This window comes from Syngnathus typhle, linkage group LG17, assembly GCF_033458585.1.
Source record: "Syngnathus typhle isolate RoL2023-S1 ecotype Sweden linkage group LG17, RoL_Styp_1.0, whole genome shotgun sequence".
Classification (NCBI taxonomy): domain Eukaryota; kingdom Metazoa; phylum Chordata; class Actinopteri; order Syngnathiformes; family Syngnathidae; genus Syngnathus; species Syngnathus typhle.
Genome location: NC_083754.1, coordinates 7523500 through 7539442, shown reverse-complemented (window position 1 = coordinate 7539442; position 15943 = coordinate 7523500). Strand labels below are relative to the sequence as shown.

Below are 15943 nucleotides of genomic sequence, written 5' to 3'. Positions count from 1 at the left end.
TGTTGATGGGTAGAGTCCTGCGCAGCACACTTCCATGTTCCAGTGCTGTGCTAAAACAGTCGGCCCCACAGCATATTCTCAAAAGAATACAGGACTTGCAGTCCCCCCCAGACGAAAGCAACACTACGACCAGCGTGCAAAGCTACTGCCAGTGTTGACCCCAGGAGACACGGTACACATGCAGACGCAACGCGGCTGGGAGCCAGCGGTTGTCATCAGACAGCGAGATGAACCACGCTCCTACACTGTACAGACACCGGCGGGGAGGACACACAGGAGGAACGGGCGACATCTGAGAAAGATACACCCAAGCCTGTTCAGCGACTCTCACTCTGATGAACATTTCCACTCTTGAGTTTCAACATACTCAGACTACTGCAACAATGGACTCACCACCACTGGAACTGGTACCACGCAACCCTTGTCCTGTGTCTGTGGACAGCACGCCCACATGCTATATCAGGAGTGGCAGAGCGGTTAGGCGCCCTGCCAGGTACAATGATTGACATAAAGTGATGTTACTCAGTGTTAAGAAAAAAAAGGAACAAAAGATGGAGAAAATAAAGGGTGGATGTTTTGTGTTTATCATGAAATGTTATAAAATGTTATAGGTTCGAAGGGAAAGAAAAAAAGAAAGGTCAACATGATTCACCAAACAATAAGCTTAACAGAAAAGATTGTTGAAAGCCATTTGGTTTATCAAAACATAATTTGTTTGTAATTGAAATATGCATGTCGAAATTTTGATCAATGTTGATACCAAAGAGTTAAGGTAACTGATAGATACTTACATCACACCAAAAAGCCTCCGAATTTGTCTAGAAAGGCTTTAAGATAGTGTCAAAGCACTTCATGAATCTGCTTAACTCCCTTCAACATACAATCCACACACCCCTATTGAAATATTAGCTTTTGTGATGCTAAGGGGAAAAAAAACACGAAAGATAGTTCATTTGTAAGTTTGTCATGGATTTTTATCCATGGGATGTGTAAGCTTGCCAGCTCATGCTGTCACAGAGACTCAATAATGAACCAGAGACGTTGTTGTAATAAACATTCATTGAGTTAAAAAATGAATAAATATAAAATAAATAAAGATAAATAAGACAAATAGAGCAATAAATAGGTGTTCAGACGGCGTCCCCCGCGGGCTGCGGGTCACATCGCGGCCACGAGCAGGTGCAATTTCTGGAGGTGCATTTTGGTTTCGCTCCGGATCAACTCCCACGACGCGCTGCTGCCCTCCTGTGAGCGCACAGACACACAATCGCACGTTACGCACCCGTTACGCAATACTTGGAGTACTCGTACGCTAGAGTAGGCTACTCACTGTGCCATTGAGGGTAGCGTTGGTCAGACTGCCGTAGTAGTGGCGCAGCTCTTTGGAAAAACAGCCTTCCATTTTTGCTGGTGAAATCTAAAGAAAAAGAGAAAACGGAGGTTGACAAGTGACATATGTATAAGGAGAAAAAGTTTCACGAGAGACATGAGAAGAGCGCCACCGAAAGGCGGGAGTACGTACACACGCGCTGAGCTCTGCCTTCTGCCTGTGAACGACGATGAGCAGCTCTTCCAAGTTATCAGCATCCCAGCCGACTTTGGAGACGTTGACTTGCTCGTATAGATCCAAAATATGTCCCAAATTGTTCCGTACAAACGTCACTTTGCACGCCGCCTGTAAGTAGAGATACGTTGGTCAACGTCTGCGCTCTGATTGACTGTCACAAAACAGGAAACGTGTCTTACCTTAGATTTCTTCACCTGCTGGTAAAGTTTTCTTGGGAACGGAAGCGGAAACTCCTTGTTCGTGATGGGACCACCCTGGAAAGATATTTCGTTAGTTGCAGACTGAATGCGGACCCCATCGGACCCAGCCCCGAAACCGCGAGGATGCCATGCTTACCAAGTCCCGTAGTAGAGACAGACACCTGTCACTCAAGTCCGTGTATCGTTTTAGCCAATCGCAGCAGAGCGTGGGGACGAGTACCCCAACGAGGACGAAGACCACTTGTGCGCGTCTGAACCACAACATGATGAACCTGATATGTCCCAAATGCCACACAACTCTACACTTATAGTATTCAAGACATGGAAAAGGAAAACAGGAGAATCCAATGCCACAATTCTCTTTCTACTCTCACTTTCCAAACACATGCAAGCACACACCCACACACACCTGACTGAACGTGGTTGCATGGGCCTATTTGAGCGATTAATAATGATAACATATTTAATATTTCATATTAGAAGCAGCAAACTTTTTCTGTTCAGACAAATACTTAAGTAAATTAATTAATGCATTTGTGCTGACATAGCAAAAATAAAACTTTTACTAGAGTATTGTGAATGAAATCACGTCATGATGAGGGAAAGCAAATTGCTCGAGGTGGTTTCGTCACTTCTATAGTTTCTTCTTGAGAGGGGAAGCCCTTTCACTTTCCTTTTTCGCGCACTCGCAAGCACTACTGATGACGTCACATTCACTCTTGCTTTACCGAGTCGGACTAACACTGCCATCATTTTGTTGTCACTATTTTACTGTTGGCGACAAAACAATCATAGTCAACTTGGAATAAGTAGGACATTTCATTTTAATCATTTTAAAAATGTTGGTTTCGAAAGGGAAACCCCTTTCATGTCATGTCGTCATCCGGCATCTCATTGGCTAACACACGTCGCCCCGCCTTTTTCCGGAAGCGCGCCAAACGTGTCAGCAAAGCTCCGTACTGTTGACGGGCGACGACTCAAGATGAACTACAACCATTTCCCTTGGTGCTCATTCACTTGCGACGTTCATGGCGATATTTAAGAGGACTTTTCGCCATGGAGGTGGACCTACTGGAATTCTGGGTTCCTGTGGAGTCGAACAAAACTTTGTTTGTGTGGAACATCACGCCGGAATTCACCGAGGCGCACATATACGTCAGTATGACATACGTCAAACTAACCTGCCGCCATTTTCGGACATTATTCTGTGTCGTCATACACGTGTATATGTTGGTATGCGAAGTACGTGAAGCATTTAAAAAAAGTATTTTTGTGTGTTGTAGGAGCGCTTGCACGCGGTCTTCTCGTCCTACGGTCCCCTGTACCTATTGAAAGTGCGTCCTAACGCCCCGCTGAGCACGCCTGGTTTCAACGCCATAATCAAGTTCTACTCGGCGGCTCAGGCTCGCAAAGCCCAGCAGAACACGGATAGACGCGCCCTCTTTCAAACCACGCCACTCACGGTGCACAGTTTGCACATCGCCTAGTCTTTTTCTACTTCTTCTCATATTGTTCTGTGTGTATATCTGATCAGGTGAGGCTGAGCTCCAAACAGACTCCTCACTTCCTGTTGGGAAGCAGACCTCTGACCCACGCACGCTGCGTGGAGTTGGCCAATCATTGCCTCGGATTCAACGGATGGACGTGTGACATCATCACAGTAATTTCATTGTCTTATGGTTGAAGTGCGGTGAGGGCAAGCGTCAACGTGACCGGAGCGCTTCCTGTGCTACAGCTGAAGGAGCTTCCCGCTGAGGATGTCGATGAAGATGAAGTGGGTGGCCGGGTGCGTGTGAAGCTGGGCTGCGTGGTCCAGATCTCCTTCCCGCATCACGGCGTGACCACGCGAGGAGCCGCCGTGGTGGAGGATGTGTTTGAGCGTGAGGGTCAGTGATAGTGTAACATGGACACTATGGACTTTTTTTTACCTGTCATTCCACAACAACTGTTGGCTCTCAGTACCATCAGACATTAATTCACACAGTGAAACAAAGAGGAGAAGACATTGAGTAAATATGGGATAACTTATATGCAACTACTTCAACATGTATGTCTTTTCTATAACACTTAACAAAGAAAAATAGACAAAAGACAACCAATCGTACCTAATCAGTTGGCTTGTGTGCGTGCGTGTAGGTCCTGAGATGATGCTGCAAAAGCGTCGCAGCCTGCACAAGATGGTGCGAGACAAAGCGGCGTCGCAGGCCTTCTCCACTGTGGTGCTGGTTCTGCTAGGTCTGGAACCGCTCGTCACTGTGTCAGCGCCATCTCGGCTGCTACTCACGTGTTTTCTTGTGTCCATTAGGTGAGGGTAAAGTCATGGTGGAGCTGCGATGCTCAGCAGAACATCTGTTCCTTGAGGAACCTGAAGGACTCATCCAGGTTCACGACCGGGATCAGGAGCAGGTGATATTTGCGATTGTTTGATGTCTGGGCGATGTTGGTCAATCCTGAGTGATGATGTCATCACGTCAGGTGGAGAACCTACCTGCTGATGAAGACCTGTGGGAAAATGAAGACCTGGACCTGTCTGTGTGGTAGACTCGCCACATACTTTGAGCAACTTCCCCAATTCAAGGTTTTGTTTTTTTGATGCAGTTAGACATTGTTCCATCTGACGAATGACGATACAGTGCTGCCTTAAGATACGAGTTTAATTTGTTCCTTGTCCACACTTGAATCTAAAAACACGCAAGTGATATCTATTCATTGAAATGGATGCGAATGCCTTTGATCCAAAAGATGACCAGACATGTATTTTTTGTTTCAGAGAAAGGGCGCACTTTATCACATTGCAATACTGAATGAAACATAAAACACACTCATCGTCCGTGTCCGCTGTGGGTTTGTGATACGCTGCTTAGAATGTATGAACTGTCAAAAATGGTAAAACTTGCCTAAGCTAGCAAAACTAGTGCATTACTAGCCAGTTTGTCTCTGGTGACATATGGAGAGCATTATGTTTTCAGTCAAAGGGTGACATCCAGTTGAAAAGCTCCTTTTAATCCACAAACAAGTTTGACATCACAAAGTTTACAAAACATCAACGAGGAAAGGTGGTCGGACTCAATAGCTTAGCCTAGCATTAGCTACCAGAGCCCGGAGAATTAAGTTTTATAAAACCAACAATACATATACTCAACGATAGACACTTAATGTCGGAGCTGTCCAGCAACATGGTGTCACGACCTTTTTAACGACGATTTAATGCAACACACATTTGCTCGAATTACTTCAGGTGCTACAATACTGACGATACAAATTTTCAACATTGGCATATCCAAATCTACACCAAAGCAAATGTGATTTAAAAAAAAAAAAAAAGTATAAAAATCAAGACACATTTCAGCACTGAGCAGGCTCCTCGTGGTCCTCCATGACCACCATGTTGGTGACCCCCGCTGACTCGACAGTTCAGCTTGGCGTCTTAGTCCACGGCGGTCCAGGTTCGCCAGCGTTTGGGTTTGGTTCTGCTTGTGGCCAAGACGGCGTCCCGGCAAGCGTGCCGCTCCTCCGCCGGCAGGATCCGACCTTGGTGCTGCGCCGCTGCTCGCCATGTGCGACTGCGCACAAAGAAGCCGCACTGTGGACGGTGAGGAAGTCAGCAAAAAGACAAGAAAGTGAACAGGAAGTTGATAGGAAGCAAGTGAGAGGGAATGAGCTCTCTTGAAGAACAAAAGAGTGAGGTTACGTTCCACAGCAGCGTGCAGATAAGCGCTAGCAGCCCCAGTCCAACCAGGATGGATGCCAGAATCATCCACAGGGGGGCGCCACTGCCCATCTGTCTTTCCAGGTCAGGGTAAGCGTAGACCTCCATCTGCCAACAACGACAGTATTGCATCAATGTTGTTGTTGGCTGCAATCAACAGCGATAGCACGCTCTTATAGCACCTGTGCACCGGGGGGCTCCATGTTGATGACCCCCAGCCTGAGAGTAGCCTTTCCCCGGATCAGCACGACCCTGGCGTCCATGTAGTGCTAACACACAAATGTACAGAGGAGGAGCTTCAAACGCTCCACTCGGGAGTGCTATGAAAACCATTTGAGCATTTCATTCATATCTTTATCATTTCCTTCTTTTGAATACAAGAGAGGGAATTTTATATCGTGGAGATAGAGTGAGTGATTGCTGCAGAAGAACCTCCAACATGGTGGCCTTCCACAGGCGTGCTCGCAGCGTCACGCTGGCGCTCTTCTTCACGTGCGACAATTGACATGAAAATTGCACGCACTTGGCACCGCCATTCACGCAGTCCTAGACTCAAAAAAATAGAAACGCAGATAGTCACTAGAGTCGGTGTGCTTTGTTACACCTTGACTTAGGAGTTTACGATGGCTTCAAGTGGATCAGTGAGTTCCAACTCATAAGGTCTCATAAGTGGGGTACTCGTAAGTCAAGGTAGCGCTTTGGCAGATTTTGTGCTGGGTGGGGACGGGAGCTCCCCCTGCTGGAGATCCTACCAGGATATAAGATTTGTTGCTGCGAGGTGGGCCGCGTAACGCTCCCTCGTCATTCCTTGCTTCCTTTTCCTGGTCTGGATTCCACCTTGCCCACCTCTCCAGTTCCTCTCTGGAAAGCTGCAACACAACACGTGTGTTTAACAGGTTGACATTTTTCGACAAGTGGTGGTGGCTCCTGGAACATATTGGAGGGAAATATTTTCGTTTAACTTGTCCTTTAAAACTCCAATGTTTTCCCCTCCCTTTTTGAGTTGAGGCGTCGCCATGGTTACCGACCTTGAGGCGGAGCGGGTTGATAACGTCGCCAGAGGGAACGCATCGCGACTCGGCGCTTCCGTTCAGCGTGATCTCAGTCAGGTAGAGCAGCCGCTTCCCGTTGGACAGCTCACTCGGCCAATCGAACGCCAGCTCCAGGTTGCCCCGGCGACCCGGTGGCCAACCGCCCACATGCACCTGCCGGATGGAAGTGCTGCTCACACCACGGAACCTCAAGTCAACATTGACTTGGGTTCCAAGACCCTCCCTAGCTGCCATAGCATATACTGTTGCGAGACGGCCATTTTGTAGCATTCTTGGAGGATATAAAAAAGCATTTTCAGTGAATATTTTAGGGACTGTGGAGGTCCACTATATCCAAATCTCTATTTCAATTGTTGGGAATGAGTGAAGGATTAGGAACCGAGCCGAGGACTAGCCTGGAAGGTGAAGAGAAGCAGAGGACCCACGTCCTGCGTGGTCTTCATGGCAGACTCGCCCAACACGTGACCGCTGAAGGGGGCGGGGCCTGGCTGTTGGGTCCTGTCAAAGCAGGAAGAGGGTGAAGCTGAGATGGGGTCCCAGAGTTTCCCCTGAGTGCAGTACTCACAACATGAGGGAAATGTCCACCGAAAAGTTGACCATCAAGGAGACCCAAACTGGAGTCAAGTCCGTCTGCTCGCTGAGTCTGAGCACAAAAGTTAAGGCCGGCCTATTCAAATTTCAGGGTCCAAAGAGACCTTTTCAAGGACCAACTTTAACCGCAATTAAATCGACCAACTTGTGACAAGTGAGTGAGTGTGCATCCTACGTGGACATCTGCAGCAGGAGCTCCACATCCCGAGTATCCCAACTGATCTCTGACGGCTCCAAAATGATCCACACTTCGACCTGGAAAGGCAGCCAAGCTTCAGCTCCGTCATATAAATAATGTGCATCAAAGGATGAGGGAGAACAAAAATCAAGCCGCAAAGATTAAGGACAAAGAACAAGGAAAAGAAAACAAAAAACATGAATGACAAAATGAACAAAGAATCATTCAAGGAACAAAAAACAGAACAAAGTAATAAGAACAAGTGTCTGAAAGGTTCCATACCGTTTGGTTGCTTTTGAATGGGTTCCCAAACTCGCAGAGAACCACAGAACCTTCCACGGAACATTGGACCTCCTGGACGCCACCCTGAAAGCAGCACAGACACTACAAGTTCATACTAGGTCCACGTCTCGTTCCAGACAAGTCCGGGTTATGTTCAAGTCAGGTCTATGTCAGTGCCAGGTCAGGTCCAAGGGGCAATCCAGAGCTGTCTTGAAGGCACGTACAGTCTCGCGTTTGGATCCAAGACTAGGACTTCCTGGTTGAGTTCAAGGCACCTTTGTTCGGACTCCGGAGTAGACCAGCGCAGGCGGGACGCTAACGTTGAGAACGGCTAAGTGAGCGTCCTCCTCTGTGTTGCTGATGTTGACCGCCAACAGAAGACGGTCTACACCACCCTCGTAGAACCACACCTGACGGCCAGAGCACCTGAAAGAACCACAGTTTTCAGTGGAGGTCCACTCAGAACCACAAAGCTGTGAACTGTGGTCCGCTGTGAACCGAGCTCTCCAGACTTACGTGCTCAGTGGCTGCTGCCTGAAGTCTGTGAAATGGGCTGTCATCTGCAGGTTGCTGTGGCAAAGGTTATCAGAACCACACGACTTCTGGATGTGAACCTGCAGAACAATTTCAAAAGGTTTCTCCTACTGCTTCACTTGGTCCCAGATTATATTGGGAAGGAACTTTATACAAACTACTTGTTACCTATTGAAACTTCAACATGGACACAAATACGACTTAATACTGACCCATAAAAGATTCTGACCTGGGTTCGGACGGGTTGGGGTCTGCGGCTAAGCACGGGAAAAGATGCCAGGTCCTGGAGGGGGTCTTTGTTCTTGGGCATCTTCTGGTGTAGAGACGCATTGAGCGAGAACACCAACGCTTCCACTTGGTCTCGGACCGGAGTCTGACGCAAAGTCACAATCAGTCAACGCGTTCCGTAGGTCACGTTTACTTCTCATCAGGGTCTCACCAGCAATCCGACACTCAGAGTTTTGCAGCGACGCTCAGGAACTAGCAACAAGCCGGAGTACACGCTCTGACCATTGCCACGGAAACGCAGGCGGGGCTTCAGGCTGCTGACGTCGGCGGCCACGGAGAAATGGACGGCTAGTGGACGTGCAGATAGGGACGAGATGTCATCAGCATCACAGTCACATTTTTGTTTGTGTCTGTATGACTGCAATAATGTGACCTTGATAAATGGTCTAATTTGCAAAACAAGGTCACAGAGGCTCTTTGTGTGTTTGTGAGATTTACTACATACACACAAGACAAACAAGAGGACACTCAAGGACACTTTGATGTCATCGATGTGTGTCCCAGTTAAATACTGAATTATATTACTTGAATTCAGCAGAGTCATTGATACGAATTGTGTGTGTGTATGTGTGTGTGTGTGGGGGGGGGGGGGGCGTTGAAGGTCCACTCACTGATGTTGTCTCGCTGGTGCATTTTGCCAGTACTCCGCGTGTACGAGAAACAAAGCTCCACCTCAACACTGACACACACGCATACAGAATTAGAATGTTGTTAGTATGTTAGCGGGCGTTTACAGTTCTCACCAAAAGTCACAAGTGTTGGGGTCCACTATGTTTGGGGACACTCTTATGGTTTGGTTGAGGTGAATCACTGGACGGGTTCTGCAAGTCATCAACGTAAATGTATGTTCAAATGCTGATGCTGAGCCACAACGTTCTCCTGGTGGCTCTAAGAACATGTTACAACACTGCTTGGGCAACATGACCCAAGCACTAAAGAATCAGTCGGGTTCTACAAAGCGTCCTATGGCGAGACAGTAACAGTGAGCCCGTGCCTGAGAAGGACGGCGGTGTCATCCAGAGAGCCAACCAGAAGGTCTGGATGTTTGTTGCCATCCACGTCCAGTCCGGCGGACAACGAGAACCCGAAAGTGGAGAAACGAGTCGACAAACTGCTGCCGGTGATAACCTGCGGAGGGCGCCAAATCGCAGTCAGACATGCGTGCGTTTGTGGCGGTGTCCACGTGTGAGGCACCTGGCTGGGTTGCGTGGAGAGGCCAGTGCTGCTCCCGCGCCAAATCAGAACGCTTCCTGTTCCTTGGAACGGAGCGCCCACCGCAATGTCTGCAACGCACACGTGACTTCACTGTCACATGACACAACAAGATGACCGTTCCTCACCCTGAAAGCCGTCTCGGTCGAGATCCCCGGCGTGGGCGACAGCCATCCCGAACGCCGAAGCGGGCGGCCCCTTCAGCACTAAAGTGGGCATTGAGTGAAAGCGCCCCCCTGCGTTCATATACACGTAAACCGCCCCGCCCACTTCCTGCTGCCGCCGGAAGTAGAAAGGCGCGCCCACCAGCAGGTCGCACCACCTAAGGAGCACAGTTGGTAAGACATCGCAACCATTGAGGGAAGAGCCTCGCTTACCCGTCGTTGTCCAAGTCTGCGGCAGCCACGGCGTTCCCGAAGTACGAGCCCGTCTGTTCTCCTCTCAGCGTCTGCCGGATAGCTAGCGCACTACCGGTGCCATTTTTGACTGCCAGGAGCACAGAACCGCGAGCGTCCTCTTTAGTGTCTTTTGGAGCACCTGCTTTGAGGAAACACAACTTCTATGACATGTCTTTCATATCCAACTGTAGCTCTATGCACTAGTGCACGCTTTGCTTCTCGGCAAATCAATTAATGTGTCAATGCAGCCATCACCTGATTGGACAGACACAAAGAATGTCATCACCTGTTACTATGGTGACATCATCCTGTGAGAGAAGACCCGCTGCCTGAGTGACTGAATAGCCTACACACACACACACACGCACACACACGCACACACACACATTAATTATATGACGTAGCCCACCTGTTAGCGTATATTACCTTGGTGGTTACAAATAGCTTAGCGATTATCACACAACCACTATTAGCATTTAGCCTTGAAGTTGAAATGAAGCCTTTGCATCATTGTTAATACTTAGCCTCGCTAATACCTTGTAGCTTGACTTTTAGCATACACCCTGGCTGTCAGCTCGCCTCTAATGCTACTAGCATTTAGGAGAAGAGAAACTGTTGTAAGGACCGCTGACCTAAGTAGATGTTCCTTCGCTGCAGGTTTGGGAAAGCGCTCCTCCTGGTGTCAAAGGCAACATGAGGATTGTTCCAGCTCACATGGACGTTTCCTGCAGGACGAGAAGGAGGACAAGTCAAAGGAAGCAAAAAAATCGGGAAACAGAGAAGAAGAACAAGGAGTCAGACCTTGCCATTGGTAACTTCCAGGCGATCCGATGATGATGTCATGGCGAAAGATGGCGGCAGACATTCCCGAGTTACACATGACCTCCCCGCTCACGTCGCCCAGGTGACTGCACACTCGTGCGCACACGCACACACACACACACGCACACACACACACTGCAGTGAGTGGGCGGGGCCTGCTGACAGTAACCCCCCCCCATCCCTATCCTGTACCTGCACACCTGCTCAGGTGTCCGCCATTGGTCGTCAGCATCTGCATGGTGAAGGTCGTTGGCACGGAGATAACAGCGACCGATCATGTGCCGGAGTTTGGACGCGCCGTAAATCTTCACAAATCGATGGCCGCATGCCTACGGAGGCCCCCGTTAGCACGTTAGCACCAGAACTTTGTCTGCAAGGACTTCTTGGTAATTTGTATTTGCTGTCAAGTTGTCAGTCAGGCTTGGACTCACCAGGACCCGCCCCCCGGGTGGCCCCTGACTGGCAAGTGACACGCCCAGCCACATGTCTTCAACCACGTCCTCGGACGGCTCCAAGTCTGAAAAGAAGCAAGGACATGGGTGGGGAAGGGGCGGGGCCTCTGCTACTATCGCCACAGTCCCGCCAAACAGGAAGCAGTGTTGAGCGAAAGAAAGTTTGCCTCACTTGTCTTGATGAGCGATAGCCTCTTGCAATCCGATTGGTTACCAGTGAGCGGGCAGATGTACACACCCCCTGTTCGATTGGCCGGCACTTCCGCCTCCGCCATCTCTCTGGGAGCGCCGACCAATAGACTTTGATGAGTGGAGATGATGCAAGAGACATGTCAGTGCTTTTTGGTGTTAGTGTTTAGGGAGGGAGGTATGTTCAAAGAAAAGGTCAGAGGTTACTCACAGGTGCGTGCGTGACTTGAGGTCAAGATGCAGAGCGACTGAAAGTCCAAAAAAAGTTCCGTCCGCCCCTGTCTTGAGTAGCGGGAAGCGCGTGTCCACGTTGGATGCCGCACATGCCAACACATACACGCTCACCACCAGGCACATGCATGTCGCCATAGAGACACTCACATGCACACGCCTTGAAAAAAACACATACACACACGCGTTACATCAATAAAAGAAAACAAAATTAACATGTTGGCCTTAACATGTAATAAGAAAGTGCTAAAGGAATATGACGGTGACAAAATATATAATAAACATAATTAAATGTCGTGACCGTATGAATTAAATCATATAAATAACACATCACCTCAACACGTACGTAATGACGCATGTAACTTGAATTAGATTGAATATGTTTAATATTTAATAATAATATATAATATAATTAGTATTAATATGATTACATATTACACATGTAATCGAAAAAGCTACGTACGAGACAAAACATGTTAAGTAAATGTCATGTGAACAAACATGTAACAAAGACGTAATAAAACATGGCAGACGCAATACTGCAAAATACAAATTGAACATGTCAATGTCAACATGTAACATACGAATGAAATTTAATTCAAACGTGTAAGAAGTGAAAACATAATAAAACGGAACGGAAACGCGCATTTTTTGCGTAAACTCCATTTGAACGAAGAAGAAATCAGCATTAACGTCATCTCATGGAAAATTTACGTTTCACTCCTCAAGGTCAAAAAAGCTTTTCAGGAATGAAGGAAAACAACAACCTGTTGAGATCAAGTCGCGACACAATCACCTTCTTGAGTGCGCTTGCCGTCCTCCGCTCGCCGTCGTCCGCTCCGCCGCTGACCAGCTGCCCTCTTCCTCTTTCTCCTCCTCCTCCTCCTTCTCGTCCTGGTCCCCCTCATTCTCATTCTCCAGCCACTCGCAAATTAAATCATGTCTGCACGCCCGCCCACGCACAGTCACAAATGGATTCGTGCGAGGGCACCTTCATTGTGGTGTTTTATGAGGCCCGTGCGCGCGCGCGCGCCCGCGGGTATCCGTGTATGTCTGCGTACTCACGCGCACTCCGTGGTCTGTTCTTTGCTTCCTGTCTTTGTGGGACTTCCCTTTCACTTGTTTTTTCGTTTTCATCATCAAGATCAAATCATGACTCCGCAACAAACAAACCAAAAGGCCTTCGGCATCGTGCGCGCGCACATTATTTTATTACAGGCATAGCTTGAATCCGCCACAAAACACAAGGTCGCAGCTGAGGCCAACAACACCTGTGTAACATGTCAAATGTAAAAAAACCTTTTCATCTTTTTTTTTTTAAATAATATACCAAATTCTCCAAAATTGTGCCTGCTTTTGTCTCAGCCTCTATGTACTACCCCTGTATCAAATATGCGGGGAACATATGACGAGTGTGTAAACATAATGACTTCTTGTCCACATGATGAGAAAAAGAAGGCGGGGTCTTTGGGTGGGTCATCCGGAGGTCATTTTAATGTTGGAAAATTGGATCATTTTGTACCAGTTCTTGCAGACTATCATGGTTGTTTTCTTGTTTTGTTTTTACTAATGTTCTTGCTATCCTTATCATCTTCCACGCCCAAGTTCACTTTTTCATATTCTACACAAACTTTATTTTCTCTCTCCAACTTCCAAAATGCCGCACATCATTCATTCTTAATCGTACAAAAACCTTCGGCAGTACAAACAAACATGAAAGCAGTTCAAGAAAACATCAGGCGGTAGTTACAATTATAAAACATCATTTAGAGCCATTGAGCCATATGTATCGCCTACGAATGTTATTCAAACACATTCCCAAAAAAATTCCAATAAGAGACGTTGTACAAGTAAAGTGACTTCTAAATTAGAATATATATACTTGTGCATTTTAATCAATGATTGTGTGTATGTAAATGTATGCTCGTGCACTTTAATTAATGAAATATGAGCATATTGATTTTCTCGCTAACACCAACCTATTTTCCACAGTAACCCTAAAAGCTAACAGCCCCCGCAGGCATGGAGGGGGCAGCTGTGACGTTATAACAATTGATTGTGCGCTAAAGCACGCACACGTGCTGTATTAGTTGATGGCGGTCTGTCATCAGACAGGAAGTGGCTGAGATGGTAGATGGGCTGGACAGGAAGTGAAGTGCAGGTCAAAGCTTGGCCATCAGAACAGAGGAAGACTCCTCAGCCATTTAGCGCTAACAGCTAGCAGTCGTTGAAATGTCTAGATCATCTGTGCGTCCTCCCCCTGTTTCTTTTTCGTCTAAAGGTCGACTTCCTCTTGAGGTCTTCGCAGTAAACATGTCAAAAGTGAAAAGGGGTGCGTGTGAGCACATGTGCGTGGTGACATCAGGCGTCCGTTGGAAAGCACGCAAAGGCTTTTATCGAGTTTTTTAATGTTTTCTCGCATAGTCAAACTCAGCAAAGCAGCATCCGGTTTCCTTAAAAACTCATTTCACGTCCAGCGTCTTCTGTGACCACTACTCATCAAATCACACCACAACTTTTGTTATTGGTTTCTCCCTTGATGATGATGATGCTGATGATGCTGATGATGGCTTGGGTGTTGCATGTGCTTCAGTGTTTCCTCAACAAGATGGAAATGAAATGGAAATGAAAATCAAGGTGGGAATTTTCCACTTTCTAAGAATTGTGCTCAGAAGAGATGGAGGCCCGCAACAGCACCGTCGCCGTCCCCCTTAAAAGACGCATGTGCACACACGCTTGTGACACAACCGACAACTCCAGGACTTTTGAGACCTTCGAGATCTCCAGAACCTGCAAGATCACCGGTAAGTCGTTTGTCATGGGATGGTTGTGAAAGGACGACTGACCTTGCTAACCTTTGGGCGAGGAAGCTCGATTGATGTCCGGAGCGAATTTCATCCCCAAGATAAGTCACTTTGCGTTACATCGTTAAAATTCTACCAAAGAATTTCAAAATAAGAGACATTTCAGGTTCAGAAAGGAGAAAAAGAACCTATGATAACACGAATAATAGTAAAAGTATAAATAATAATAATAATTTACATAATTACAATTACAACAAATATTGTATAACTAATCAAGCCATAATCAGAATTATTATTTTTATCATGCCAATATTCTGCTTAAACGTGTGCGTTATTAAAATATCATTTGACGAATCGAATCCATGTTTCCTTATGAGTGTGCGCGTTTTCGTAGTGAGTCGTGTTGCATTAATTGTGAAACTTTTAGCAGGCTTACAAAAGATGAAGACGGAGAGCGGCCGTGTGAGGAGAGCAAATATTTTCCGTTAAGAACCACAATTGTCGAAAAGCGTAATCGCTCGCGAGTTTTCCTCCCGAAATGCAGCGTCGCTTCCGATGACGTCGAAGCGGAAAATTAGTGAGGGGAGGCTGCTGTGAAAGGACGATGTCGGGTGTTCCTCAGGGTTCACTGCCAGGTCCCCTCCCACATTGGTCGCTCTTACGGTCAAAGCGGAATGCGTCATCGTTAGTGCGGGCTAAAAGCAGTATTCGTTTTACTCGCGAGGAGAATTACTGAGAAGGCTCAGTTACAGTCTCCACTAATTCTCCTCTTTTTAATGTTTAGGTTGCCCTGGTTACAAAAGCGTTGCTACATTAAAGGCTAGCTGATTAGCTAACGAATGTTATGTGGTGCGAGGCCTTTGACGATTCGTGACTCCAGCAGTGCAGAGTCTGTCCTGTTACTCCTCAGCCGGTTGGCTGACTCGTCCTTGATTAGGTATCTCGGAATTTGTTGAGTGCCATTTTCCTGTGGAACAACGCAACTAGACTTTTCACACAATACTAATATTGAGTAAATATGGGATAACTTGAAGATATGTCTTTTCTTTAACACTCAAAGACAAACAGTCTCGATCAACAACAATCCATAGATAAAAGTTACAGAGTTGATTAGAAGAGCAAGAAGTTCCTTTGAACCAAACAGAGAACTTTTTCAAGAGCTCTGCTCATAGCTAGTGAGATAAGAAAGGAAGGGAGTTAAATGAAGCCGACCATCCAACAGTTAGTCACCTGGCGCAACATACACATCTCGATCCTGGTCCTGACCCAGACCGTCTTGAGGTTTGGATCCGGACCAGGACCGACTGCTGTAACTGGTGACCCATGTAGATATATGCTCAGTCTGCTGATTTCCACAGCGCACCTCCACCTGCCGGAACCATCTGAACCATCATGACTGTCTGGAGCACCAGATCCATATGGACCTCGATTGTC

At 47.2% G+C, this 15943-nt stretch overlaps 3 protein-coding genes across 7 annotated transcripts; 1 reads left to right on the top strand and 2 right to left on the bottom strand.

The window, feature by feature from the left end:
• Positions 1-1124: 1124 nt before the first annotated feature.
• ifnphi1 (interferon phi 1) lies at positions 1125-2032 on the bottom strand. Its single transcript, XM_061303314.1, has 5 exons — positions 1904-2032; positions 1747-1821; positions 1523-1675; positions 1331-1417; positions 1125-1245 (listed from the first exon to the last, which is right to left on the bottom strand). The coding sequence occupies exons 1-5, from the start codon at positions 2030-2032 to the stop codon at positions 1159-1161; spliced, it is 531 nt and encodes a 176-aa protein (XP_061159298.1). The 3' UTR covers positions 1125-1158.
• Positions 2033-2685: 653 nt separating this feature from the next.
• Positions 2686-4597, top strand: rdm1 (RAD52 motif containing 1). Its single transcript, XM_061303313.1, has 7 exons — positions 2686-2922; positions 3051-3230; positions 3302-3427; positions 3503-3653; positions 3904-4002; positions 4073-4173; positions 4243-4597. Exons 1-7 carry the CDS (start codon positions 2824-2826, stop codon positions 4306-4308), a joined length of 822 nt encoding a protein of 273 aa, XP_061159297.1. The 5' UTR covers positions 2686-2823; the 3' UTR covers positions 4309-4597.
• A 152-nt stretch (positions 4598-4749) lies between these two features.
• Positions 4750-12774, bottom strand: LOC133170400 (integrin alpha-3-like). 5 transcript variants are annotated; one of them, XM_061303303.1, is made up of 28 exons: positions 12473-12773; positions 11686-11865; positions 11458-11585; positions 11265-11350; positions 11026-11162; positions 10813-10919; positions 10644-10736; positions 10298-10357; positions 9991-10153; positions 9742-9935; positions 9596-9684; positions 9396-9529; positions 9145-9222; positions 9013-9080; positions 8553-8689; positions 8343-8486; positions 8096-8193; positions 7855-8005; positions 7580-7663; positions 7295-7374; positions 7094-7171; positions 6924-7026; positions 6505-6681; positions 6229-6345; positions 5909-6022; positions 5659-5745; positions 5459-5584; positions 4750-5330 (listed from the first exon to the last, which is right to left on the bottom strand). In XM_061303303.1, exons 2-28 carry the CDS (start codon positions 11841-11843, stop codon positions 4950-4952), a joined length of 3372 nt encoding a protein of 1123 aa, XP_061159287.1. In that variant the 5' UTR covers positions 11844-11865; positions 12473-12773; the 3' UTR covers positions 4750-4949. The 5 variants fall into 5 exon arrangements, with proteins under 5 accessions (XP_061159287.1, XP_061159288.1, XP_061159289.1 ...); XM_061303304.1 differs by having other exon boundaries at positions 9991-10150; XM_061303305.1 differs by having other exon boundaries at positions 5043-5350.
• Between the last annotated feature and the right edge of the window lie 3169 nt (positions 12775-15943).

Excerpts from the sequence above, each read along its gene's own strand:
- ifnphi1 (XM_061303314.1), bottom strand. The coding sequence starts at position 2,032 with ATGTTGTGGTTCAGACGCGCACAAGTGGTCTTCGTCCTCGTTGGGGTA. Across the intron at positions 1,822-1,903 it reads TGTCTCTACTACGGGACTTG|GGTGGTCCCATCACGAACAA; the intron begins GTAAGCATGGCA and ends ATATCTTTCCAG. Across the intron at positions 1,246-1,330 it reads ACGCTACCCTCAATGGCACA|GAGGGCAGCAGCGCGTCGTG; the intron begins GTGAGTAGCCTA and ends GTGCGCTCACAG.
- rdm1 (XM_061303313.1), top strand. The coding sequence starts at position 2,824 with ATGGAGGTGGACCTACTGGAATTCTGGGTTCCTGTGGAGTCGAACAAA. Across the intron at positions 4,003-4,072 it reads TGTGGTGCTGGTTCTGCTAG|GTGAGGGTAAAGTCATGGTG; the intron begins GTCTGGAACCGC and ends TGTGTCCATTAG. Across the intron at positions 4,174-4,242 it reads ACGACCGGGATCAGGAGCAG|GTGGAGAACCTACCTGCTGA; the intron begins GTGATATTTGCG and ends TCATCACGTCAG.
- LOC133170400 (XM_061303303.1), bottom strand. The coding sequence starts at position 11,843 with ATGGCGACATGCATGTGCCTGGTGGTGAGCGTGTATGTGTTGGCATGT. Across the intron at positions 11,163-11,264 it reads CACCCGGGGGGCGGGTCCTG|GCATGCGGCCATCGATTTGT; the intron begins GTGAGTCCAAGC and ends GGGCCTCCGTAG. Across the intron at positions 9,223-9,395 it reads GACACCGCCGTCCTTCTCAG|AACCCGTCCAGTGATTCACC; the intron begins GCACGGGCTCAC and ends GATGACTTGCAG.